At 45.8% G+C, this 26,805-nt stretch overlaps 2 protein-coding genes across 2 annotated transcripts in view; one reads left to right on the top strand and one right to left on the bottom strand.

Annotated features, from left to right (window-relative positions):
- The first annotated feature begins 1,602 nt into the window (after nt 1-1,602).
- On the top strand, nt 1,603-22,112 carry GMCL1 (germ cell-less 1, spermatogenesis associated). Its single transcript, XM_065856815.2, has 14 exons — nt 1,603-1,897; nt 2,725-2,848; nt 5,640-5,736; nt 6,347-6,444; nt 6,915-7,027; nt 7,692-7,757; nt 7,931-8,015; nt 8,239-8,329; nt 9,475-9,615; nt 13,539-13,608; nt 18,437-18,512; nt 19,351-19,496; nt 19,697-19,784; nt 20,779-22,112. The coding sequence occupies exons 1-14, from the start codon at nt 1,716-1,718 to the stop codon at nt 20,905-20,907; spliced, it is 1,506 nt and encodes a 501-aa protein (XP_065712887.1). The 5' UTR covers nt 1,603-1,715; the 3' UTR covers nt 20,908-22,112.
- Nucleotides 22,113-22,617: 505 nt separating this feature from the next.
- Nucleotides 22,618-26,805, bottom strand: part of HK2 (hexokinase 2) — a 30,756-nt gene continuing 26,568 nt past the window's right edge. Inside the window, exon 18 of the mRNA XM_065856587.2 lies at nt 22,618-26,150. Coding sequence (XP_065712659.1) covers nt 26,006-26,150 — 145 coding nt within the window. The 3' untranslated portion in view covers nt 22,618-26,005. The remainder of the gene's footprint in view (nt 26,151-26,805) is intronic.

Below are 26,805 nucleotides of genomic sequence, written 5' to 3'. Positions count from 1 at the left end.
AATCACAGAATGTTTTGTGTTGAAGGGACCTCCCCAGCATCCCCAGTGCCACCCCTGCCATGACAGGGACATCTTCACCAGCTCAGGTTGCTCAGAGCCCTGTCCAGCCTGGCCTGGGATGTCTCCAGGGATGGTTCATCCACCACCTCTCTGGGCACCCTGGGCCAGGCTCTCACCACCCTCAGAGGCGGCAACTTCTTATATCCAGCTTGCATTCCCCCTCTTTTAATTTAAAACCATCACCCCTTGTCCTACCGCAACAGGCCCTGCTGAAAAGCCTGTCCCAATCCTTCTTGTTGTCCCATTTTAAGCACAGAAAGGCTGCAATAAGGTGTCCCCAGAGCTTCTCTTCTCCAGCTGAACACCCCAGCTCTCAGCCTTTCCCACAGCAGAGCTGCTCCAGCTGAAACGAAGCAATAAAATTAACAGCAGAGTCAATGATAGTGTTCAGCAGCATTCTTTATATTACCACTGCTGGGGAGCTCTGGGCATCCTCCTCCATCAGTGCTCCAAACACTGGATGCTCTTGCATTGCTTATATTCACATAATTATTACATATGCATTACAATTCCTGAAAATTTTGACATAAAACTATACTAAGAAATAATTGATGTTAGCTAGAGTTGTTTAGTTTCTTGCTTATATCTCTTAATTATTAGTTAAATATCAACTAAGCACTCTGCTTCTAAACAATGTGTTACTCAATCTTCAGTCTCCCTCTTGTAATGTAGGATCTAAAGCTTGAAAAATATCCCCTCGTTTTGCAGGTGGTCAGAAAGCATTGATCATGTTGATTAGTTAATGATGGTGTAAGGGATGTTTAACGAAGAACTGCTGTTTTTACATCATTGAGGACCCGGCGCCCGACCCCAGCATGGGGGAAGGACCAAGAGACATGGGATTATGAATCCTTAATGTAAAACAGTCTCTTCCTGGAATATATACTGATACCTGTATGCATACCGATACCTGTACTCACAAGTTAATTTAGGCGGAAGGGTAGCCAAAGTACTAGGAATCCATATCTTAAATAGATTGATAAGGGGAAGGGTATTGTATGTAAACTGTGTGGTCTGTAAACCCTGAAGTACCAACCAATGGGGAACAGGGGAGGTAAATTGCGGCCGGGATTTTGGGGGGATATAAGCAGGGGATTTTTACCTTTAGGTAAAACACTCGGTGTTGCAATATCCTTATTAAAGAAGCTGTTTTGCTGAGAGATCCTGCCTGAACCTATTATATTTGCAAAATAATTGTTTCCAGCAATGGGTACGTCCTTTGTAACTTCATCACAATATAGATTAATTTAGCAGCTTCTGCTCACAGCCTCGGATCACTTCTGCGGCTCCGCCGGTCCCTCCCCAGCCGGTCCGTGTATCCCGTGCCGGGCTCACCCCGCTGAGATCCCCTGGCAGCTCCTCCCGCCCCGCAGAGCTGCGGTGCGGCCGGGGCCCGACACCGGGTCGCGGTTCGGGGTTTTCCGGCAGCACCGTGATCCGCGATCCCACCGGCAGCACCGGGACCGCGGTGCCCCGGAGCGACCTCAGCGCCCCCGCGCATGCGCAGAGCGCAGCCGTCACCCCCGCGCATGCGCCCTCTCCGCTCCCGCGCAGGCACCGCCATGGCCGCCACCGGCAGTTGCTGAGGCGCCGCCGTTGCTGCTCCGCTCCGGGCGGCCCCATGAGGAAGCGGCGGCGGCGGCGTTGGAGCGGCGATGGGCTCGCTGAGCAGCCGGGTGCTGAGGGGGCGGGCGAGCCCCGCGCGCGGCGATGGGGCGGCCGGGGACGGCGGCGGCCGGGGCGGCAAGAGGAAGCGCAGTGGGGCTGAGGGGCCCGGTGACAGCGACAGCGATAGCGAGGCCGAGCGGGAGGAGCGGCTGCTCAACACCCCGCGCAGGTCCGGGGCTGCGGGTCTGTCGGTGTTGTGGGTCTGTCAGGGCTGTCCCCGCGGTGCTGAGGGGCGGGTGGTCGCGCCGGGACTGGGACACTCGAGGACCAAGCGGGTTCAGGGCTGAGAAGGGTTTGGTGTGAGGTGGAATTGGGGGGGTCGCTTCTTATTGGCTTTGGAAGGTCCCGCAGCAGTTGCAGTAAGAGAGGGAGAGCGTATCTGGAATATTGTGTCCAGTTGTGGCCCCTCAGCTCCAGAAGGACAGGGAACTGCTGCAGAGAGTCCAGCGCAGGGCAACCAAGATGCTGAAGGGAGTGGAGCATCTCCCGTGTGAGGAAAGGCTGAGGGAGCTGGGGCTCTGGAGCTGGAGGAGAGGAGACTGAGGGGTGACCTCATTCATGTTCACAGAGATCTAAAGGGGCAGTGTCAGGAGGATGGAGCCAGGCTCTTCTCGGTGACAACCAGTGATAGGACAAGGGGCAATGGGTTCAAACTGGAACACAGGAGGTTCCACTTAAATTTGAGAAGAAACTTGTTCCTGGTGAGGGTGTCAGAGCCTGGCCCAGGCTGCCCAGGGAGGTTGTGGAGTCTCCTTCTCTGCAGACATTCAAACCCGCCTGGACACCTTCCTGTGGAACCTCAGCTGGGTGTTCCTGCTCCATGCGGGGATTGCACTGGATGAGCTTTCCAGGGCCCTTCCACCCCTGACATTCTGGGATTCTGTGAGCAGGGGAACCGCGGGGGCGGGGAGAAAAATACCCTGTGGTGTGTGTTAGTGCTGCTTCCAGAACAGGAAAAATTGAGGGAGTGTATTTCTGTTTGCCTTTTTTGTGTAGGAAAAAACTGAAAAGCACTTTTAAGTATATATATCAGACTCTGTTTTTGAATGGCGAGAACAGCGATATCAAAATTTGTGCTCTGGGAGAGGAGTGGAACTTGCATAAGGTATATTTGCGTCAGGTAAGCAACTTATTTATTACAATAGAAACTCTTTTTAATAAAATAATATCTGGTAAATGTTGTGATGAGATTTTTCTCTTTTTTTTTTTCCTTGTGTTTTTGACTTCTCACTCTTTCTATGGATGCAAACAGTTAAACAGCTTGTGTTGTGCTTTTGAGAGTAACGTTAGGAAGTGTAGCTGGAGCTTTGTGTTTGAAAAGTTTCTTCACTTCTGTCTCTATTTAATTTGTTTTAATCTACTCATCTTAACCTTGGCACATCCGTTGTGCAAACAGCCCTGAAAATTGTCTTTTGATGTCCTGAGAGCACGTTCTTGTTTGCTAAACAAATGACCGAGAGTCTCCTGCGATGTTAATGTTATTGCAGAGCAAAGAAGGCGCTTCCAGAACGGACTTGTAAAGCATGTGCTGGTCTGCTTCAGTTTTGCTGTTCGTTGGGACTCAGGTGTAGGAACCCAAAGTGAAATTGCTGGAACTGGGTCTCTGTATTTGTTATTTCTTCGTGGAAATTGGTGTATTTGTTATTTCTTGAGGAAGGTGTGCACAGAAGCTCTGGAAAGTAACACATCTTAGTGAGTACCTGCAAAAAAGATGCTGTTTCTACCAGCATTTTATTTTGGGCTTCTATGAAGGTGAAGTTCTTTGTGTTACTCCTCAGGAGTGAAGAAGTACAGCTATCTTTACTATCTGTTCCCTTTATTACTTTTCCTGGGACAGAAGTGGGGAGAAACCATGGGTTTGTGTTGAAATGTCTAATTCGGTTGTGCTGCTGACGCTAAAGGGGGAGTCTGACCTTAGAAGCAATTTATTTGAAGCAGGAAGAGGACGTAACATGAGGTACCATACCAGAAAACGTGCACTTTGGTAGCTGTAGGCAAACACAAAGCAGTTTTATGTTTGAAAGATGTGTAGATGAGGTTTGTAGGGACGTGGTTTAGTGTTAGAGTTGGGTTGTGGTTGGACTTGATCTAAAGGGTCTCGTCCAACCTGAATAATTCTGTGTGTCACAGGGTGCAGGTGGCGCTGTGAGACGCTCAGCAGTTTGAACACATTTTCTACGGTATAATAAGTGATGGTAGAAATGAATTATTGATTTTGTTCTTGTGTAAAAGCCACGATTGCAGTGCAGGTAAAACAATTCCTTGCGTTGGCTGCAGTGAGGGAAATTTCATTGCTTTCTTGTAGGAAAAAGCCCTTTACTTTTGCATGTGTTCGAACCTTTTACAGAGCATAAAACAAGGGCAGGAAAATCACTTGTGTCTGGCCCAAGGTTGAGCAGTGGGTGTGTGTGACCAAGGAGGACACTGCAGATACAGCGTTAATCACACCTGATTTAACGAAGAGGGGATGTAAGTGGGTTGGACAGTCAGACCTGGGCTGTGCAGCATCAACATGGTGGGCCCGTTGCTGGTGCCTCCTTAGGCTGGTTGGCGATAGCGTTATTAATTGTTGCGATTGTCGTTGCTGCGTCTCAAGTTTGTGAAGCTAGTGGGTAGATGACTAAACCAGATTATTAATCACTTCCATGGATGCTTTTTAACAGGCTTTGAAAAGTGAGGATTTGTTCTGTAGGGGCCTTGTACAAGCGATGTTCTCGTGAGATGAAATGTTGTGCTGGAGGTAACTGCTCTGTTTCGATTCATGCTCTGTCATTGGAATTATGTTACTATAGGTAAAATATTTTGGAAGTTAAATGAAATTTGGACTCTGTCTTGTTGAGCAGAATAACTCATTCTGAATGTTTCTGCTTCCTGAGTCTCCGTTCCTGCGTTTAGTTTGGTAAAGGGCGGTGAGGTGTTGCCCTACCCATGAGCAGCAAACTGGAGAAACAGAGGGTTTCCTTATGCTGATGCTCTTTACTAAAATGATGAATTCTCAGCAAATTGAGGAGTCGATCTTCCTGGCAAAGCTAAGGTGGCCTCATGAGGACTGGTATGATGAATACGGTCGTGGTTTTGAGAGCAGCGTGTTGTGTTTCATCCAAGTTAGGGGATGTGCTGGAGGTATAGAAGTATTTACATAACGTGAAATGCACTTTTGATTTTGACTTGATTTGCCGCCCTGGGTTGAAATGCTGAGTCAAGGGGTCAGGGAATATGGTGCTGTACAAATAGACTTTATTTTTTTGATCTCTCAGGTAAACTTCAGTGAGTGATAGCATCTCATAATGGGCACATCTGCTGCTGAGAAGGAAAATCATGAATCCTAGTAGAGCAGTGTATTTCACTTCATTGGGATGGAAACCTATCAAATTCTAGTTTTATATGCCTTACACTTTATAATAAAAGGTATATTTACATAAATGGTGTATGTGTATGTGTCCTTGGTATGAGACTACAACCTTGTACATTAATTTGTATGTCTTGCATGCCTTTTTTTCTTTTCCCCCAATACCCAACCTGGCATTTCCTAATGCCTGCAGGATTTGTTGTCCACTGATAACATTAAGGACCTAATTCTTGGACTAATTATATCCCCATTGGTGGTGTGGTTTGTAGGAAAAGAGCTTATGTGGCTTTTCTAGCCCTTTAAAGCTCTTTAGTTACTCTGATTACAAACACATGATCCAAATTTTCTATACGCGTTTCTACCTTCAGAAATAGAGCAACTACAATTAGCCCTTTCTCAAGTATGTCAGAGTGTTTTAGCTTGTGAATGGTTCCCTTAATACATTTTGCTCTGCGTAAAGGTAAATATTAACGATTTTTCGTTCCATGTGCTGCTTTTGACCGTTCTCATCGGAATGAAATCTCTGACTTGAGTTGTTTTGCTCTCATCTTCCCTCATATAGTCAGGCTACTTTTCCAGTATGTTCAGCGGATCTTGGAAAGAATCTAATATGAACGTCATCGAGCTGGAGATTCCTGACCAAAATATAGATATAGAAGGTAAGTGGGAACCTTTTATTTTATAAACACTGAACATAGAGGTGAAGCTGAACCTGACCAAAAATAACTGAAAAAAAAAATATTTTTAAAGAATAATTTTCAAACTACTAAATAAGAAACTTGAGAGAATGAGTCGTGTGCTCATTCAGTTTTGATCTTGACTGCGGTCACCAGTGGAGTTGAACTCAAATGCATCGGGACTCGGCGGAATGGTTTTCATGGCTCTGAGCGCCACAGAGTGAGGAAGTTGTGTTGTCCAGAAGAATCGCAGAGGAACTTGTAGCATCATAGCGATATCACAACGTTACACCAGTGATCAGTAGCAGGGGAGGATCACGAGGTTTAGCTGCTTTTGATCGAGTTTTCCCGCTCTCCACGTTGCCCCGTCCCATGTCTTGGTGGCTGTTTAAGGTGAATATTTTGCTTAAATGGTGAAAAGAACTGTGTTTTATTAACGCCGTGGTCTGTGTTTTCAGCTTATGTGTGTGCTTGGGCTTTTTATCCCAAGCAAATAAGATAGTGGAGAACAAGTGCACTGGTGCAGTTTGGTTCTATTTAAGGATTCTCTTAGTTATCCGTACTTCATGTCCCATATTTGTTGTCTTTTCAGCTCTTCAGGTGGCGTTTGGTTCACTGTACAGAGACGATGTCTTAATAAAACCCAGCCGAGTCGTTGCGCTTCTAGCGGCAGCGTGCATGCTGCAGCTCGTAAGTAACACATCTGCCGTATCTTTATGTTTTCTTTTTACGTAAAGATACAGTTCATATATATTCGCACGTGTGCGCTGTTTCAGCCAGAGCAATGAATCATCTCTTCAGACCCAAGCGTAACGCAGTCATTTTGTTTTAAGATGCCGTGACTAAGATTCAGTTGTAATATTAAGTTTTGCTTTGAGAAGCGTATCTAGGAGTAGAATAAAATATGTTTTAACAGCTCATTCGTTTTACCCTGAGGGTATTTATTAAGCTTCTCTTTCATGTGATATATTCTTAAGAAAAATGTACTTTTCTGAGGAAGGTTGCTTTACATTTTCTGGATCACATAGCGTAGGTCGCTGTAGCCCTTGTGACTTGGGTAATTGTTCGGGCATGAACATTTGTATGAACTGCACAATCTTTGACGTATCCTGTTAGTAAATTAAAACATTGAATATTTGTGGGTTTTCTCCTCCCCGCAGGATGGCTTAATCCAGCGATGCGGTGAAACAATGAAGGAAACCATTAATGCAAAAACCGTCTGTGGTTATTATAATTCAGCGGAGACGTACGGGTTAGACTCTGTGAAGAAAAAGTAAGAATTACTTTCTCCAAGCTGCTTTGTACGCTGCTAATTAAAAGTGTGAATTTACAAACAGTAAAACAATACCCGAGTTGTTGTTTTTAAAAGCTATCTGGCTTGGCCTCTCCTATTTATTTTTTGAATTTCTGCTATAATCAATTACCTTCAAATTGATGTAGATTGTAGTAGATTGATTGGCCTGTGGGTGAATTAATTACATCAGTAAAGACAATATGTTTGGTCTTCAGTGCGACAGTGAAATAATACTTGTGATCATTGACTGTTTTATCGTAAAGCTGCTTTAATATGCAGAACTTAAGCTTAACTTTATCTTAATTAGGAGGGATAATTACACATTTGGGAGCAGAATGCCGAGATTAGTGGAAACTGCTTCCTTCTGCTGGGAGCGAGTGTGTTCTCAATGCTTTTTGTGGCGTTACTTTGGATTTAGCTTGCACTGTACCCTGAGAGAAACTAAATGCCACTTTAAGAGCTTCAGAAAATTCTGTGGTAAACTTTGTTTTTGCAATAACTCTTCTGCATATTTTTCTGCATTCAAGTCTCATGTTATTTCAAAATCATGCGGTACCTACCACGGCTTTGTGAGCAACCGTTGCAGGAATGTTGACATACATGAGAAAAAAATGAAGGTACTAATTCCTTGCTTTTAATGCAGGTGCCTTGAATGGCTCTTGAATAACCTGATGACTCACCAGAGTGTTGAACTCTTCAAAGAACTCAGGTATTCAGGCTTCAATTAACGTTCAGTGTTGAAGTACAATTTATTTCAAAGTATATAACGCAGTATGAATAAGTTCCCAGGCTCTTGTGGTTGGTTGTTACTTAGCTTGTTGCTTGGTGTTATCTGTACTGTCTTGTAGAAGTCTTATGATTTTCTTCTCTTTTTTCCTCCAGCATAAACCTCATGAAACAGCTGATTAGCTCTTCTAACCTGTTTGTAATGCAAGTGGAAATGGATGTATATACTGCTCTCAAAAAGGTGTGTGGCAAAGGGACCCACTGGGGCTTTATCAAGTTGAACTCATCAATAGTAACATTTGTAACATGATGAGAGTTTTACCCTTTTTGGTATTTACCGAAAGTATTTATTAGAGTGTTGGAATCTTTGTAGGAATTAATGCATTATGAAAATGGCTCTTTAATAGTACATGTGTTACTTATTTGACAACTTCAATTAACTCGAATTTGTTTGTTTGACTTAGTGGATGTTCCTCCAGCTAGTGCCTTCTTGGAATGGCTCTTTGAAACAACTGCTTGCTGAAGCTGATGCCTGGTTTGCCAAACGTATAAAAGGTAGGACTGATCAGCACGGCCTTGCTTTGGGCAAGACATGGGTTAGATTAAAATACAACAGTCTTCCTTCACTTCCAAGCGTTCTCCCCTTTTCCAGCAGGCTCTCAACACCACAGAATTACAGAATGTTAGGGATTGGAAGGGATCTGGAAAGCTCATCCAGTGCAATCCCCCCATGGAGCAGGAACACCCAGCTGAGGTTCCACAGGTGTCCAGGCGGGTTTGAATGTCTGCAGAGAAGGAGACTCCACAACCTCCCTGGGCAGCCTGGGCCAGGCTCTGCCACCCTCACTGAGAAGAAGTTTCTTCTCAAATTTAAGTGGAACCTTTTGTGTTCCGGTTTGAACCCATTGCCTCTTGTCCTATCACTGGTTGTCACCGAGAAGAGCCTGGCTCCATCCTCCTGACACTGCCCCTTTAGATATCTGTGAACATGAATGAGGTCACCCCTCAGTCTCCTCTTCTCCAGCTCCAGAGCCCCAGCTCCCTCAGCCTTTCCTCACACGGGAGATGCTCCACTCCCTTCAGCATCTTGGTGGCTGCGCTGGACTCTCTCCAGCAGTTCCCTGTCCTTCTGGAGCTGAGGGGCCACAACTGGACACAATATTCCAGGTGTGGTCTCCCCAGGGCAGAGCAGAGGGGCAGGAGAACCTCTCTGACCTACTGACCACCCCCTTCTAATCCACCCCAGGTACCATTGGCTTCCTGGCCACAAGGGCCCAGTGCTGGCTCATGGTCACCCCGCTGTTCCCAGGACCCCCAGGTCCCTTTCCCCTTCACTGCTCTCTAATAGGTCATTCCCCAACTTATACTGGAACCTGAGAGCTTTGCCACTGTTTTGTTCACAAATTTTCAAGTGAGCAGACATCATCGCTATTTTTGCTTTGTTGTTTCTGCTGTTCTTCAGTTAGGATAAGCTTTTGTTGCCCTCTCAGTAGAAGACACCAGTATAATTCAAATTTGGCCTAACATTTCTGCTGAAGTGACTTGAATGTAAGTAATTTCTTAATTTTAGCTGCAAAAGATGTTTTGCCTGGCCGTAATAACTGCATCTGATCACCGAGTTAAACCTCAATCTCAAATAGAAACAGGGTCTGGAAAATCTTTAGGAAAAGAAATGGTAACACCGGTGCTGTGTCTTGCAGATTCTGAGAGTGACGTTGCGTTCCTGGAATCAGAACAGGGGAGTGCGTTCCTGCCGGTGTTCGCACACTTGAGGTTACCGTATATCGTCAGTGATTTGGCATCGGCCAGAATTGTGGAGAGAGATTCCCTGATACCCCCAGGTGAGTGAAGACGCGGCTGAGCCGGCTTTGTGGGCCTTTCCCAGCAGAGCAACTCGTCTTATCGCTCTCGTGTTTATCTCCAACATCTCAGTTGTGGCTGAAGGTTCAGCAGAGGCCAAATGTTAAATTTACATGCATTAAAGTCTTAATAGGCACACACGTAGGCGCGTTAAGCATTGTGTTGATCAGTCAGTTTATCAAAATACTCCATAATCAATACTTAGTACATTACCAGTGTTTAAGTGCAAAAAAAACCCCAAAACGTTTCCTTTTAAGAGAGCAAGACTTCCTGTGACTCAGCTGTTTCCTAACCATTAGCTTTCTAAAAAGAGCTGAGTAGTTTTTGATAGGATTTGGAACAACACCTGAAAATGAAAACGCTGTGAACTCTTCTCCCATCTTCAAAGACAAGTGTTATTTAGTAACAGATACTTAGGATGTTTTTGGAGGAGAAAGGGTATTTATGTATTCTGCTCTTGTCCTTTCATTTGCATTTGAACTTGTGTAAAATACACCCTCATTCTAGGTCCTGGTGCTTTTTGGAGCCCGTGGAGTGAAATACCACTTAATATTATTACAGAATATGGCTATTAACATTACATTACCACTAAACAATAAAAAGCCATTCTCATCTCTCTGCTGAAGTCTGAGTTCAGAGCTGGGCTTTGTTCTTTGCTTGGGAGCTCTGTAAACCTGGCTGCTGATACATGAGTAAGGCTGGAAATGAATTCTCAAGTTGAGCTTGCGCTTGAAAATGTTTTTCCACTCTCATTCATGTCTCTTATCATGTGAAACACCTGCCCCTCCTTTTTCCTTTGTTTTTAAATTCATTTTTACTTTTCTCTTCAGAGGGAGTTGTGCTTCCTCAGTGTTCAGACACCTCATGCTCTGCCTTTGAATATGGCTCCTGGTGTCCTCGCTCTGTATTTCACTCTGTTCAGGGTTCCCTTATCTTGGGAACCCTGAATCTTGGCATTGAATTTGGCATCTTGACTCTCTGACAGTTTGGGGTGGTTTTGGTTTGTGGGTGTTTGTTGTGTTTTGGGTTTTTCCGTAGCTCTCACATACACAACTTTGCTATTTATTTCTGTCCATGCTGTACCTCTCCATTCATTTGTGCCTCTGATGTCTGGTTTTAGGTGTAATTGCCAAAAGTCAACCCTGCTTTTATTGAGCTGTTTATCACTCCTATTTGTAACTCCTTGACATCTGTGTTCTTGTCATCTGTAGCCTTGGGGATTGCTTGAGGCTCTTGTCACACGCAAATAATTTACCCTTTGAGTTACATTGCTCTCTTCTTATGAACTTAATTTCTTTTTCATCTCATATTGGCTTTTTCCTTCTATGCTGCCATAGATGTCAACGCAACTATGGTATAATGCCAAAACAGACTTGTCAGGATATTTCCTTAGAGCCTGATCAAATTCTTAGATGCTTTTGAAACCCTTTCCTTGCCATTAAGATGATGTGTGAGTCGTCCTGCTGTACCCTGTCTGTTCCAGAAATAATGGCTTGGTTGCTCTTTGTAGCTGAATGTCTGGACAACCTCGAGCAGCTCTTCCGCTCTGAAATTCTCAAAGAACGTGACTGTCAGAACCCGAATTGTGACTCTGTGATGGGGGTACCCGTGGGGAGGGGGTGACGTCCTTTCCTGGCTAGAAATCCATCCATCTCATGAGCACAGCGACAATTCCCACTGCTTGAATGTCCTGGCTTTCCTCCTTCTGGTTCTGGTTTAAATTAATACCGTAAGGGATGGAGAACGCCTTCTGCACTGCTTCGAAGTGAAATATGAAGGAGCTTGGTTATCCTGTGCTGAAAATGTCTGTTCCAAGTGCTGTTTGAACAGCAGGTGGAGGCAGCGCATTGCCCAGAGCTGCGAGCCGTGCGCTGGTGACGCTCCGTCCCTTGTGTCCAGTAGATGGGGCAGGTTTGGACCTTGAGCGAGTGAAAACGTTTTGTATGACACACAAAACAACGCGGAAAAAAGAGATCTCGTCTTTGACGTGTGAGATTTTATGTGCTTAACTGGTGTGTAAAGTAAATATAATCCATCTTGTTTAAGATTGGGATTGGCACAGATTATAACCCAAGTGTACAGTTTCATTCTGTAATAAAAAATAAATTAACTTGGGGTGAAGGACCCTTTAGATCTTTAATGAGATAGAAGAACTGTGGGTTATTTCCATGCAAAGTGGCTTTGTCAGCATGTGAACAAGATGTTGCAAACCAGAAATTTTTAGTACTGTGCTTGGTTTCCTTCTCAATGTTGCTGCTGTTATCAGCACCACCGCGGGCAGCGTTCCCTTAGTGCTCTCCCATGAATAAATTGTGCCCACACTCAAACCCAGAAGCCTTCTATCTATGTTTTTCTTAAATTGTTACAAGATCAATGGCAACTTTGAGGCTGATTTGCTTGTGCTTTTTAATGTCATTTTTGCATAGTTCACAAGGTGCTAGAGAGCAAAATGTTTTCTCTTTCAGCACTGATACAGGGTTGATTTGTAGTCGTGCAGAGGGAAAGTAGAGCAATGAGAGTTGGTGAGTGTGTGGTTAGCGCAGGAAGAGTATCTGATGTTTATGCTTTACCACTGATTAATAGTAATAAAAAATTAAAGAAATAAAAAGCTTTTGCAAAGGTTACTGGCCGTCAGCATCCAGGATTTCAGGTGATTGCACCGCACCCAGGTCTGCACAGGTGGAATTGCTGGGTGGTTTGTATTGTAGTGGAAACCTCTTAGATTATTGTAGGTGCAGTTGTTCTCAAGGACCTGCAGGAGAAAACTGCAATACTGAATTAGGAGTTCTTGTTTGCATACAAGAGATGTAAGAGACAGCAGTCATTCTAGCCAAGTGTTCGTTGTTCAGCTGCAGTTGGAATATGGTGTATTAAATAGATACGTACATATACAAAACTAGAGAAGATGCTCTGTCTCCTGATTTTGGTTATTTTCTTCCTTCTAGCACATCCATTCTCTGTTCCTTCCCTCTGTGGTTTTCCTTGACTCATTTTTATACTTTCTGTTGTACTGTGGTTAATGCCCATTTTGATCCTATCTCTGAATCTTTACTCCAGGGTTAGCAGAGCAAGGCCTGGGTTTAATTTTTGCATCTGGGACTTGCAGGGAGATCTCAGCGCTGTGGTCTCCCCTCTCCCTCTATCACCTTCATCACCCACCTGTCGTGGTTTTGTGCTAACAGTGATTCTCACTGCTCCTGCCATCCCTGTTGAGTTTGTTCTCGTACGTGACCTTGTGTACTTGCCCCTGGGCGTTATCTCCATTGAGAAGAACTTACACACTGTGCTTTTGGGTGCCTGGGATCCCTTTAGTGTAACTGACTTGCAAGCTGTTAGTTTTTGTTCTGATTTATCTCTTGCTTGCAACTGTTAAATTAATACAGCCGATAAAATCTTTATGACGTTCTCACAGGAAGGCATGATTTATGTTTATTCCCAGCAGGGGACAATTCCTGTTCGTTTTCACTGTATCTGTGATAAGTCACTGTTTCCTTTATCCTTTGGTTCTGTTTTCTTCTTGTTTAACTTGTGTAGAATCCCGTTGGGGATTCAGAAATCAGCATCTTCTCCCAGGAGCTCGTTAACAAGCTCCTTGGCAAAACAGAACTTTGCGTGCTGAGAAAACAGGTTGAGTTGCATCACTTCTGGCAATGGCGAACGCTCCATAAGACGAACGTGGTCCTGAGTTACTGAGCGTTAGGTGTTGATTTTTATCTGTGGCGCTGCTCGCGAGTTGAGGCCTGGAGAGGAACAACACAAGTGGTGGGTTCGCACAGGCCATCCAGTTCATGTGTAACCTTATTGTTTCAATGTGATTTTATTTCTATATTTCAAATGTTTATGAATATCCCCATTCCCAGCTCCAAAGACAACGCCAAGCTTATTTATTTTTTTTTAATTTTAGAATGGCTGTCCTCTGTTTACAAACAGCAGTGGTTTGCCATGCTCAGAGCAGAACAAGACAATGATATTGGGTAGGTATATTACAGGCTTTCCTTTATTTCTTTCTTAAAATAGAAACCTTCCTCTCATATAAATACTGACATGATTAACCTTTGGAGTTCACATTAAGAGGAGTGGGGGGGAAGCACAAATCAGGGGGTTTAAACTCTGCTGTTCTATGAGGAACCATCTGTTCCCTTGGACTGGCCGATCTCCTTTGAACAGCAGAACTATAGGAAACTTGTATAACATGACCAGAGGTGAACACGGGGGAGGGATGTTCTGTGTTCTCTTTTATGTTGGTTAATGTTTCTCAACGGTACTTTGCCTTGAAATATGTGTAGAGGCTGTGACAGAGTAACTTATTAGCCTTGCATTTTAAGGGCAGCTTTAAGAAAAGTGCTGCAGGTGGGAAGGAGCCTTTCAGTCCTGCTTCCCTGGGAGAGCTGGGCAGGAGCCCGCGGTGCACTGTAACTGTGGCCTGGAGGCAATTTGTCATTTTCTGTTCATGCAGGATGACAGAATCTCAGAACGTGAGGGGTTGGAAGGGCCCTGGAAAGCTCATCCAGTGCAATCCCCCCACGGAGCAGGAACACCCAGCTGAGGTTCCACAGGAAGGTGTCCAGGCGGGTTTGAATGTCTGCAGAGAAGGAGACTCCACAGCCTCCCTGATCAGCCTGGGCCAGGCTCTGACACCCTCACTGGGGACAAGTTTCTTCTCAAATTTAAGTGGAACCTCCTGTGTTCCAGTTTGAACCCATTGCCCCTTGTCCTGTCACTGGTTGTCACCGAGAAGAGCCTGGCTCCATCCTCCTGACACTGCCCCTTTAGATCTCTGTAAACATGAATGAGGTCCCCCCTCAGTCTCCTCTTCTCCAGCTCCAGAGCCCCAGCTCCCTCAGCCTTTCCTCACACGGGAGATGCTCCACTCCCTTCAGCATCTTGGTGGCTGCGCTGGACTCTCTGCAGCAGTTCCCTGTCCTTCTGGAGCTGAGGGGCCACAACTGGACACAATATTCCAGGTGTGGTCTCCCCAGGGCAGAGCAGAGGGGCAGGAGAACCTCTCTGACCTACTGACCACCCCCTTCTAACCCACCCCAGGTACCATTGGCCTTCCTGGCCACAAGGGCCCAGTGCTGGCTCATGCTCACCCTGCTGTCCCCAGGACCCCCAGGTCCCTTTCCCCTATGCTCCACACAAACCTTTGTTCCTGCCTCTCCCATCCCAGCCTCCCAGGCAACAACCAAGGGCCCGGCACCCAGCAGGGCCCAGCACCCTGTGACCCATTTGCCTCGTTCCCTTTGAATTTCCCCCTGTGTTTTTTTGGCAGCCCTTCCCTGGAAGCACATCCTTCTCCCCTGCTAAGACCCTGTGCCCTCAGTTATCCTGTTTTCTCCTTGCTGCACTGTTGCCATTGCACTGCCATTGAGGAAACTCCGCAACAACCACCACGTTTCTGTGCCCTTTCAAAGATTTGCAGGTGGCTGCACTGGTGTTTGTGCGGAAGGCGTAGCTGGGCGTCCTCAGCCTGTGCCCCACACCGGTTATCAGGCTTGGATGTTGATTTAACGTATGTCACATGTACGTGCGTGATCACAAACTGTTTCCTTCTGCTTTGCTTTTTGCCACGTTGCTTTGAGCCAGGTCCCTTAATCTCTTTCTAAATACCAAACCTCTGCCAAAATGTGACTGGGGGAGCTGTTTGCCTTTATCTTCTCTCCTGGTTCTTCATGTGCTTTGTGGAGAATAAATGTCAGGTCAGGAAGCTGAAAAATGTTACGTTTCAAATACCTATAAACCAGCTTCTTTATTTTCTTCCATCAGTTCTGTTAGCTCAGCGTTTGCCGTTCTGAAGACGAGCGTGTTCAGTTGCGGTGGTAGGTTCACTTATTAGTTGCAATCTGAAAAGCCTAAGAACACTGTCATGGTTTGAAGCAGAGGCCGTGCAGCGCTCAGCAGCGTTACAAATCCCTCCTCTTCCTTTGTGGTGAACAATGGATGTTCTTGATGTGCTTCCCCGGCAGTGAGTGGTTAAGGATTTGCCAGGTGGAGGTTTTGGCTGGATCGTTATTGAATGCCCAGCCACCAACAGACCTGTTGTTAAATACAGACAGTTCTGTTTTGAAACAACTTATGCTTTAGCCCCAGCATCCTGTGGCATAATTGTGTATTATATAGGAAATATTCCCTTAATTACTTCCTTTTGATGTTATAATAGCATTAAAAAATCCCCAGAACTCTGACTTTGGTCTTTAAATAATGAGGATTTTGGAGAAGTGGTTCTCTTTGTCCATAGCAGTGTTGGGGGGGTGGTGAAGTACATCACTGTGATCTCATCAGTTTAGCTCCTCAAGATTAATCTCAGGTGGTCACAGCTTGTTTCTGATACTGTTGTTTTGGGAAGGTTTTCTTGTAATGCTGTCGTTGACGTATCTAATAGTAGATGGTTGTACATTGTGCTTGTATGGGAAGCACAGTTAACGTGAAAATGAATATTAACGTAGTCATAAAAATTCTGACACGATAAGACTGTATATTTGCTTTTTTGATATCTTTTGGTAGTTCACTGTAACACAGTGAGAGCATTTGAAGTGTCAGCTTCATAGAAAACTGCGGTGAAGATGGTGGGGATCGTACCAGCTTTAAAAGGAGCAGCTTTCACATTCACCTACAGGGCTGATGATTTCAGTACCTCTTGGAACGAGCAGAGTATTTCACCACGTTTTTCTTGCTTGTCTGGTTTGCTTTTTCTTTTTTAAGTCGGCTAAAACTGCAAATCTCAGGCAGAGGGAGTTTTACTCCGCAGCAGAATCTGTTTGCCCGCATCTCTTTGGAGTAAGAGATTCATTGCCAAGCTCCTTCATTAATGGTGATGGGAAGAAGTGAGTAAAATGTTGTTTCTTCTCAGTATTTCTTAGCTTCTGACTTTAGTAGTTTACAAACTGGTTCAAGGTGGCGTCCAGGTTACTGTTTGTTTAATAGGCAATAATGGACTAATTATCTTTGAACAGAGTGTTCTGTGGAGATGGGGGTGTGGGTACGGGTGCCTGGAGACCTTCCCTGTAGTTATTAATACCTGGAGCGTCGTTAGCGCATAGCGAGCGATCTCTGAGAAAATCAATGTCATTTGAAGCCCTGAGATCACTTTTTGGCCTGGCGAGCTCTGGTGTCTTAGAAGGGAAGACGTGCAAATATTCCTTTGTATTAAAGCAAATATTTTGGGCATTTGACCAACCTGTAGCTAAAAGAAACGAATTGAGGTTTTGTGAGAACATCCTCTTCTCCAGCTCTGCCCTTCCTCTCACCCTCACTGCCTCTATCAGTATCTTAACACATTTTTTCCTGTAGAGATAAGGGTGCAAACTTAGAAAGCTGGACAGACTGTGCAGTCTTAGATGCACTAAGGCTCTATTTTCATATCCCACCTGGTGCAGAGCAGAATTGCACCTTCTTATTCCAGGCCTGCCAACATGGAAATGATACTGCTTTGGAATGTGTGATGTGGTTTGCTCTTTTGATAACTTTAGAGAGGAGAAGAAAACGTTTCTCTCCTATGTAGTTTGCATTTAAAAGGGCTGGAGTTTGTTCTGTGGCAGATGCAAGACAGATCTTTCGAGTCCATGACCGGAATTGCTTCTACTCTCAGTCTCTTTGGCAACGTTCGAGCGGGAAATAGAATAACCTGACTGTTCACTAGGCCAGTGCAAGTGGTTGAAACTGGGAGTTTTGCATCTTCTGAGGCTGCTCGAGGAGCTGAGAGAGGGAAATCCTAATGTCTGCCTGAACACCACGTACTGACATTTGTGAGATTTGTTACTAATTAAACAGAAATAAATCTTTTATCACCATTACTGAATTTGGGTCAGCTAACCAGTTCAGCTAGAAGATGTGGAAAAGGCACTTGGGAGGTTCTTGGGTGAATTTGCTTAGCGTCATTAACTTATTTGCTTAACTTATTCACAAAATACTTAATCTTCCAGGATTGATTTGTACAGAAACGGGGCAAAAAACCCACAGGCTGAGTGTGTTCGTAAAGGTGTAGCCACAAGTTCCTGTGTGCTAAAGGAAGAGAACAGACGCTGCATTCTTTCTTGCTGGAAGAATATTGTTTGCTATTGTGGTTTAACTGAACGTGCGTGGGGGGGTTGCCTTTCATTGTGATTTATAATACTCACTCGAAGCGTTTTTCCTCAATGGAACTTGAAGACTTTCTGGCAATGGTGGCTTATTTGGTTAATGATGTAATTGTATCTAAAGTGAGTAACATACCTCTGGAAAAACGGGGCCGACATTACTCCTGCTGGCTCTGCAAGATTTTCCTGCGTATTGAAGCACCCATGGAAACTGTTGGGTGAAACAAGGTCACGTTGGTGTAGGATGACAGAACCCAGGAGCTCGTGGCGCTTCGCGATTGCTGGGGGTAAACTTTTTATAGGCAGGTTGTGTAACGAGCCGCTTGAGAAACCTTCCACCATCTGCGGGCGCTTCTTCACAGCACGGCTGCTCCGCACCGTCCTGGTATTTGTGCCTCCCCACTCACACCACTGCACGTAAAAGGGACTCAGTGGTTTTTAGGAGGACTGTTTCATGGCAACAACTGTTATTTTCTTATCTGGAAAGGTTCTTTTGTAAAAGTCCTACCTGACTGAGGTGTGTCGACCGGCTTTATGTTGAGGTTTTGTGCAGTGTTTGGATATTCATGGGCCAGCTCAGGTAGGAAGGGGAGGTCATTCAGTCTAAGCTCTGCTCAAAGAATGGTCGTTCATATGGTCAGACCTGTTTACTCCGCTCTGTTCACCTTTCCCGCATTAAAGCACCACACAAAGCTGAAGTGTCCTTAAAGTTGCATTTTTCTTGTAGGCCTCAAGAATTAAATGAAGAGGAAATGGAAGGAAACAGCATGAGGTGCGGTCGAAAACTTGCAAAGGACGGTGATGTAAGTACGGCACGTGGCGACGCCGGTGCGGAGCTGACATGTCTTAGGCATGTTCTGTATCCTCAAAACACACAGGTCTTAATTGTCAAGCTTCATCCGGAAGATGTAATGGAGATGGTACGCTAAATTATTGTGCTCTCCCTAGAAGGATGAAAAGACTTGCTGTGGTTGCCATGAATAAGGATCTGGTGTTTTAATTGTGTTCTTGGGCTGCAAGCAAGTCCATGTTTGGCAAAACCTGTAGTGTGTGAAAGGGGGTGTAGCCATGACTTGTCATTTGAGACTTGTGAAATACACACAGCTCAAATATACCTGTGATCACTGGTGTCTTTTTCTTATTAACTGGAAAAAGCAGCTTTCTAGATAAAACGTGGAACAGCCACAGCCAGAACCCCCGTGTGTTCCATATACACGTGCGTGTCTTTAGGTAACAGGTCTTGCAAAAATATAGGAAACATGCATTTGTTTCCCACTGAAGTCGCCGAATGTGAGGCTGTTGTGCTCCCGGGAGCGCGCTGAGCGTGGACGGGACCTGTGGTGAAGTGCTGCTCACAAACCCAGCACCGCTTACCCGCGTGCAGACGTGTTTTAGATCCACTTGTGCTAAATGTATTTCTGGACGTTTGGAAGGCAGTTGGTGCTGAGCTTGCAGACTGATAACTACACAAGACAAAGGCCACAAAGCGCGTGGTTGCCTACCAAGATGTGTTATATTCCAAATAAGCATCCAGGAACCACCACGCATCCCTGTAGCCGAGAGTCCCGCTCCTCAGTGTGATGTATTGGAGAGGTAACACTTATTATTCATGTCACAACCTGCTTTTTTACTTCTCTTCAGTACTGCTGGCGGTGGACAGGCTTCAACTTTGGCTTTGACCTGCTCGTTACGTACACCAATCGTTACATCATTTTCAAGCGGAACACGCTGAATCAGCCGTGCAGCGGGTCGGTCAGCCTGCAGCCTCGGAGGAACATCGCCTTCAGGTAAACCCTGCCCAGCCAGGCAGACCTTGTGTGGATGCTAAAATGCCTTCCTGTTACTACATCTTTCCATCTGTGCTTGTGTTACATTTTGTTGCCACCAAGCTTTGAAAACGTTCTTCTGTCTCCTTGAGAGAAACTCTTTGAGCTGGAAAAACTAAGCTCTGGGAAACTAAGTAATGTAAGTGTTGTTCTGTCCCTAGGTTACGTCTGGCCTCTTTTGACAGCAGTGGGAAAATCATTTGCAGCAGAGCAACAGGATATCAGATCCTAACCTTTGAGAAGGACCAGGTATGTTTGTGGATTTTTGAGCTGTTGAACTTGAATTGTGGAGTCCAGGGCATGAAACAAACGCTGAGAAATCAACACTGCTTTTGAAGATAAGTTGCTCTTCTCGTTGTTATTGCTTATGTGGAATTACAAGCGTTCCTTTTAGATGCGGTGGAAGATAACGCTGGTTTGGGAAGTGTAACTAGAGTAGGGTAGCGTGGATTTCATTAAGGTTGGTAATCGTGAGGTTGGTGCTGCTGTGGGGTCGCGCTTGGCTGGACAACGATTTCCCCAGATGACTGCAGAACGTGTCCAGCAGCCTCCTGCTTATTTAGAGGCAAATTTGAAGTTTGTTTGAAGACTCTTGTATTATAAGCTGAAGAGTTAAAAGAACATCTGCATGTTGTTCAAGGGTGGTAGTTATTATTCTGCTAAAAAGCCTCAGAGAAGAGTGGAATTTTCTGAGGAGAACGTGCCCATTTCCACCTCTGTGGCAGCAGAATTTAGTGAGGAATGTGAAAGACTTGGTCATCAGGTTTCTTAATTCCTAATCAGCAGTGATAAGTGGATGGTGAGTAATAGAAGACTTGTTCTTGTAAATGCCATCCTCGCTGTAGGAGAAAATTTCAGTTTTGCTAGGCCAAAGTTCTTGGGGTAAAACCAATTCCTACCAACCAACTGGAATTTAACCTGGGTGGTTAAATCTCTGGAAACTGCTGGTGGCACAGTCGTCTCCCTTTCTCTCCATGGTCCCCGAAGGTGACGTTTGCTCAGCCATTTCCTACAGTTCTATTTTCTTTGGTTGGCAGCACCGGCGCAAAGTGTTATAAACATTTTGAAAATATCTTATCAGTGTTAACGTTATCAAACCTCTGCTTAAGGGTGAGTTACTATCTTGGGGATTTATCTTCTGCATTTAATCTATAGTAATTAAAATTATAGAATGACTGTTAGTATCAACCTCGTGGGTGTTTTTGATCCTCACTCACTGTGCAAATGTCCCCTTGCTTCGCAGGAGCAGGTGGTGATGAACCTGGACAGCAGGCTCCTCATCTTCCCGCTCTACGTCTGCTGTAACTTCTTGTACACGTCGCCGCAGAAGAAAACGGAGGGTGAGGCACTGCCGGAGAATTCGGAACCCTGAGCCCTCTCAATGGGACGCAATAGCGCTTGTAGGACTCTTTGCTTTCCGTTACCTGCCTTGCTGACGCACAGAGCCCTGACAACAAAGGCCTTACACTGTAGCTGATATATCCATGGCCTTAGTATACTCCTATGCATATCTGAAGATCAGAAATTATCTAGGCCAAAACTAGTTATCCCATATTTTTGTAATTCTTATTTATGTTCCGCATCTTCGGACAGTAGCCATTCCGTGTTTGGGAAACGTTACGCTTTGATTTCTCCGGGCGAAAACTGAGCCAAATTGGAAATAGGGGGTTTGTGTGAACATCTTACAAACTTACCTGTGGGATCCGGAGCACACGCGATAGGACGTGTGGGTTTTGTTCGTGTGGTTTTTGTGTTGGTTTTTGGGTTTTTTAACAACTAGTTTGTAAATACCAGATCCATATTCTGCTTAGTTTTGTGGTCCTTTTCCATTAGGGCCAAGTACATCTGTGTAAATGTTGCCTGTCAACTTCTGTTAGTTATTGAACTGTATGGACTTTCAAACCTGCTGGTTTTTATTGCATCTCACACCCATACATTTCTTTCTTGTTCTTGGACTTTTTTAACGTTACAGCAAATATTTCCCTTTTTATAGCACGTGAATTTGCTCATAAGGATGCTCATAAGTGAATTATCATTCTCCACGTGCTGAAAACCTGTACTAACCGTCCTTTGAGTCTGTGACACAGCAGCCGCTTTCAGCCAGGATTCCACTTACTACACTCACGTGAACCAAACACCACTTTCCAAACATCGTTTTTTGCAACGTGTTTCAGCTGTAACATTGGGAATTTATCCCGTTTTAGCTCAGGAACTTGTGACCTTCGAGTGCCTTTCGAGTTATGTGCGTTACCAAACTTCCCATCAGTTAAGCGAGGTCACAGGGTCCGAAGGAAGAGCCGGGAGCAAGGGATTCCTTTCCGTTGGTTTGATGGAGTCGAGTGTGAGTGATACACCGCGTTTATTTCTTCCGTCTGTTGAGTTTTATTGCTTGTCTGTTTGAATTTTGAATCCCCACAGCAGGATTTGGGGATTCAAAGTGGGAATTTTGCCTCTTTAGCCTATTTTTTTAACGTTATCAGAAAAGCAGAAAACCATTTGTACTTTGTAACAGGGATAAAAATATGTTGGGCAAGATGGAAAAACATGGCAGCTTGTCAATAAATGATTTCAAGTGTCCATCCTTTTCTACCATTAATAGCTTTTTCTACTAGAATTAGCCCATGGATGCACCTCTATGATCTTGCACTGTATCCTATTTATTGGGAAGCAAAAAGAAGCATTTTAAGGTGTTCACCTGCTACAGCATCGAATATTTAAGTAAGCACTTTGTCTTTTTATACCTAGAAGCACCAAGTCTTTAAAACTCATTGATTCAGTGGAAAGAAATAGGGGCTGTTTGTTAATGGCAGAACAAAAGGGTACATTAAAATACCTGGGTTTAATTTATGTGCTGAGCGTTCAGGTCCAGGTCCTGCAAGAGCTTATGTTAAACTAATCTTGATACATTTCCAGACATAACTGACTCCTCTTGTTTGGGGTCCTGGTTCCCTCCGTACCCCTCCTGCTTCTGCAAAGAAATAATCCCTTCCCAGCTTTGGTGCTTCTTCCCAGGGATTTGGGATGGAGCGGCTCAGTGAGCGGAGCACAGAAACCCAAACACATCACAACTCACCCCAGAAAATGGGTGCTCGGTTGGTTTTTCGTCTCTTTTATTTGTCACCGACTAGGAGCAGCAATCGTGGCGAAGGGGAGCTGGGGCGTACACCACCACACTCGGGAACACGGTATGAAAAGTACAAAAATAAGGAAGCCTATATATAATATAATCGCAGTCAATTACTAAAAATAAATATTGTAAACACGAAATAACATCAGGTGAATCTACAGTCACTCATTTCCGCTAGCAGCCCAACAGTCTTTGGCTTTATTTAACTCCCCCTGGCCCAGAGGGAGCCAACACCCCCATCAAGATGCATTTTCTTTGCTCCACGCTTGTCAGGGATGTCACCAATTTGTCCAAATGAGCAGGAATCGCCTCCTTTTCCTTCAGTGACCGTTTTTCTACAAGCAAGCGCCACGGTTCAATAACAACCGTGTGTCAAAAGAATTTCCCTCTCTTTTCTGTGCTGGGAGGGCAGGGGGGTGTGGAGGAGCAGGGTTTCCCCCAACCCAGGTCATTTTGAGCTGTCATGGACCTTGTTACTTGTGGCTTTTGCTCCCCTCCCATGCACGGGGCCTTTTCACCCCCTTATCTCCCAGCCAGCTTGAATTGCCTGATAAGAGACCTGGGGTCAAACCACCGCACATCACGGGAGCTTTCGTGCTCCTCACACCCCGCGGTGACTCAGCCTTTGACTTCGAGAAGAGGCAAATTCCTTTTGAAAGGCTCAATTATTTGCTGCTTGCATATGTATATATATAATTATTCTTTTTTAAAGAAGCGACAATAAATTTCTGTCTGAAGTAGCAAAGAGGAGAGAAATGCCAGGGAGGAAAGGTCGGTGGCTCCAGCGTCGCAGAAGACCCTGGAGAAGGTGCCAGCACAACACCGGGAGTGCAAAGAAAATGCATCTTAATGGGACCAAACCAAGCGAAACAAAAGCCGTCCTCAATCCACAGAGCAGCGCTTCGTACCAGAGGAGAGACAGACCGCGCCAGTCCGCTTGGTCAGTCTGTCCATCCCTCCCTACATATAGATTCGATCTTCCCTTCATAGCAATAGTTACAATTTCATCTTCCCTTCTTCATTTTAAACACATTCACATAACATCCCGTGGAACGTTTTGGTGTGAGGTTACAGTCCCACCCAAGTTACAATCAGACTGTGCAGCGAACATCTCTGGTGCTCATCGCCCTGGAGACAAAACGGAGCAGAAGCTTCTCCAAGTGGTTAATAAGGCCCATCCTGACAGCCCCGGCCACGTCTGCGCTCGCAGCTCAACGCGGGGTCTCCTAACGCTTCAAGTCGTGCTTTTTCCCCGGGAACGCTCCAGACCCTGCTTTATTCTGATGCAAAGCAAAGGGGAAGCAGAAGCTTTCAAGGATTACGGGATCCTTGTGGGTATCCAGCCAAAAATCCTCCCTGACCTCATGAAGCTCAGATTTGTATCCTTGAGTTCATCACGTGGGCTTCATGGTTTTGTGACCCCCGGCCTGGATGCTTTGGACAGACACAAAGCAGCTGGAGCTCCAGGAACTTGCGCCACACTGAAATTGCTCTGTTCCAAGAGGGAAAGGTCTCCCCGCTCCACCGGAGCAGGGACGGCACCCCACGTTCCTTCTCACCCCCTGAATCCTGGAGCTACAAAAGCAGAGCTGCCCACAGCCCCGATCCTTCCCACTCTCCCCCCAAAACTACAGCTCGCTAAGTGATCCGAACGCTACGGGTTTCCAAAGGGGCGCAGCTGGGTAAGAGACTGAAAATACAGCCGCTAACACGACCTTCTGCGCGGTGCGGCGGTAAAACCACGTCTGGTTTGGTTTTCCGGTAAGCAAAATGCTGGTCTGGTCAGGAAAGAATCACACACAACTGCTTGGTACCGTATTAGAGGATTTCTGTGTCGTCTTTCAGCAATTTATTTAATATCTTCTAAAACTTCCACTAAACTTGGTTTCTTACATCGTTTCTATACACAGATTTGATTTGTTTTAATTGTCTTGAGGCTTATAAAAAAATAAGCATTTAAAATGCCCAAAGAGTAATTTTGCTTGAAAGTTGTGCTACTGAATTTGACCCCCAACATAGAAGAGATACTTTTGGTAATGAGGCTGCCCCAAGCATTATAAAAATATACACAAAAATAGACAGAAACTCTATCCTCCAAACCGAAGGGGTGGTTGAGGGAATTATTCATAATTTGCTGGTTTCCCTTTTGTTTTGGTGATAAATTCAGAAGGCCCAAACCTCTTGTACAACTGTCCTCAGGAATCTGGGTCTCTCTCTCCAGTCTACCCCAAGAAAAACTTAAATTAAAAAATAACACAAGAAAATAAGTACTCTGTACCGCTCTTAAATGACATTAAAAGGTGAAGCTACAACTAAACACTATACCCCCCCCGCCCCAAGACTATGTACACAAAAAGACATACGATATCCTGCAACATAAATATACAGTGTATAAATCCAGGTGTCACCTACAAGGCTGAGCACGCAGCGCTATTTCACAGACTAAAAGCAAACCAGACCCGCCGCCACGTTTGGGGCGCGGGGACGAGACCGACCCGGCGCTGGCTCCTCCTGCCGCGCACGCACCGGGGAAGGGGCCAGTGGTTTTGGGGGGTGGAACACACAGATATACCACGTTACTACACGACGGAGGGTGCGGGTGAGAGGTCGGGAAATGGGATTAGACCCTGAGTCCCCAAATTATTTCCAGGCACATGCTCTGCTGGAGCAGTCAGAGGGGAACCTCCAACCGGGGTCCAGCAGTTCTTTAGTATTGCTCACCAACAGAGATACTTGGTATCTTGCAGCGCAGACTCGGAACACGCCGGTTGAAATTCTGCACCCTGTGCTTTAAGAGTTACCATGACTTTCATGGAAATAAAACAGCCTTGATCAGGGTAAAAGACTAACGCAGGTCTTTAGCCCAATCTTAAAGAGGTTTGCTTTCTACAGCACGGACACGCTACAACTCCGACATACATAAATAGGTACCAGTTACTATAAAGTGACAATGCAGTGTCTTAATTCTTCTCGCATTATCGATTCTGCTGTTAGGGAAGATGTGAGAGTGGTGAGGTGGGAGGAGAGCTGGTGGTTGGGGGAGGCTGCACGTGGAACCGTCCAGCTCTAACCGGAGGTGCGGGCAGACAGCCAAAAGACACTTTTAGCTTTACTTGATGTGCACTTTTATGGCATGCAATAAAACTCCCAAGACAACTCTATGCAAAGCACACAGCATCTCCAGTCCCACTGGCGGGATCTCAAGAGAACAAGTAAAGCTAAGAGTCTGCTTGCGAGGGGAGGCCACGGACGCGTGTGTGTGTGTGTGTGTGTACGGAGAGGGGGGGTGGCTGGGGAAATGTCCTGGTTTTGCTGAAACCAAACTCTTCGGCAAACCTCCATCCTATCGCTGGCCGGCCTCCCGGATCCGGCAGGCCACCGCCGTGATGAGCGCCGCACCCTTGCCGCTGCCGTCTTCCGACTGCAGGAAGGTCACTTCGCACTTGGGAGACAACTGCTTCACTGTTTCGTGCATGACGGTGGAGAAGCTGTGGGACACGGGGAGGGAGAGGCTGATCCGACCTGCCTTGGGCAAACCCCTGCGCACCCCCACCAGAGCCGCCCCGGCAGCTCCACGCTTAGCGGAACACACTCATACAACCATAAATCCACCCATAACCCACCCCAGCACTGCCCCATGTCCTGAGAACCTCATGTCCGTCTGTCCAGCCCTCCAGGGATGGTGACTCCAGCACTGCCCTGGGCAGCCTGTTCCAATGCCCCACAGCCCTTTGGGGAAGAAATTGTTCCCACATCCAACCTCAACCTCCCCTGGCGCAACTTGAGGCCGTTTCCTCTGCTCCTGGCGCTTGTTCCTGGGGAGCAGAGCCCGACCCCCCTGGCTCCAAGCTCCTTTCAGGCAGTGCAGAGATCAGAAGGTCTCCCCTCAGCTCCTGTTCTCCAGCTGAACCCCCCAGGTCCCTCAGCCGCTCCCATCACACTTGTGCTCCAGCCCCTCACCAGCTTTGTCACCTCCTCTGCACTCTCTCTAGTCCCTCAATGTCCTTATGTCCCTATGGCCAAATCTGTCCCCTTCTCTAGTCCCACCAAGCCCTGAGAGCACTAATAAACCTCCCAGCCCTGACCAGCCTCACCCCCCTCCCTCTCCCCATGGGCCCCATTTAAGCTCAGCCCTGTGCCTTT

Source organism: Patagioenas fasciata, chromosome 26, assembly GCF_037038585.1.
Source record: "Patagioenas fasciata isolate bPatFas1 chromosome 26, bPatFas1.hap1, whole genome shotgun sequence".
Lineage (NCBI taxonomy): Eukaryota > Metazoa > Chordata > Aves > Columbiformes > Columbidae > Patagioenas > Patagioenas fasciata.
This window is presented reverse-complemented; position numbering and strand designations above follow the sequence as displayed.

Bases quoted from the DNA above. Each gene is read 5' to 3' on its own strand.
- GMCL1 (XM_065856815.2), top strand. From the start codon at position 1,716: ATGGGCTCGCTGAGCAGCCGGGTGCTGAGGGGGCGGGCGAGCCCCGCG. The intron at 8,016-8,238 runs GTGTGTGGCAAA...TGTTTGACTTAG, and splicing joins TATATACTGCTCTCAAAAAG to TGGATGTTCCTCCAGCTAGT. The intron at 13,609-18,436 runs GTAGGTATATTA...TTTTTCTTGTAG, and splicing joins GAACAAGACAATGATATTGG to GCCTCAAGAATTAAATGAAG.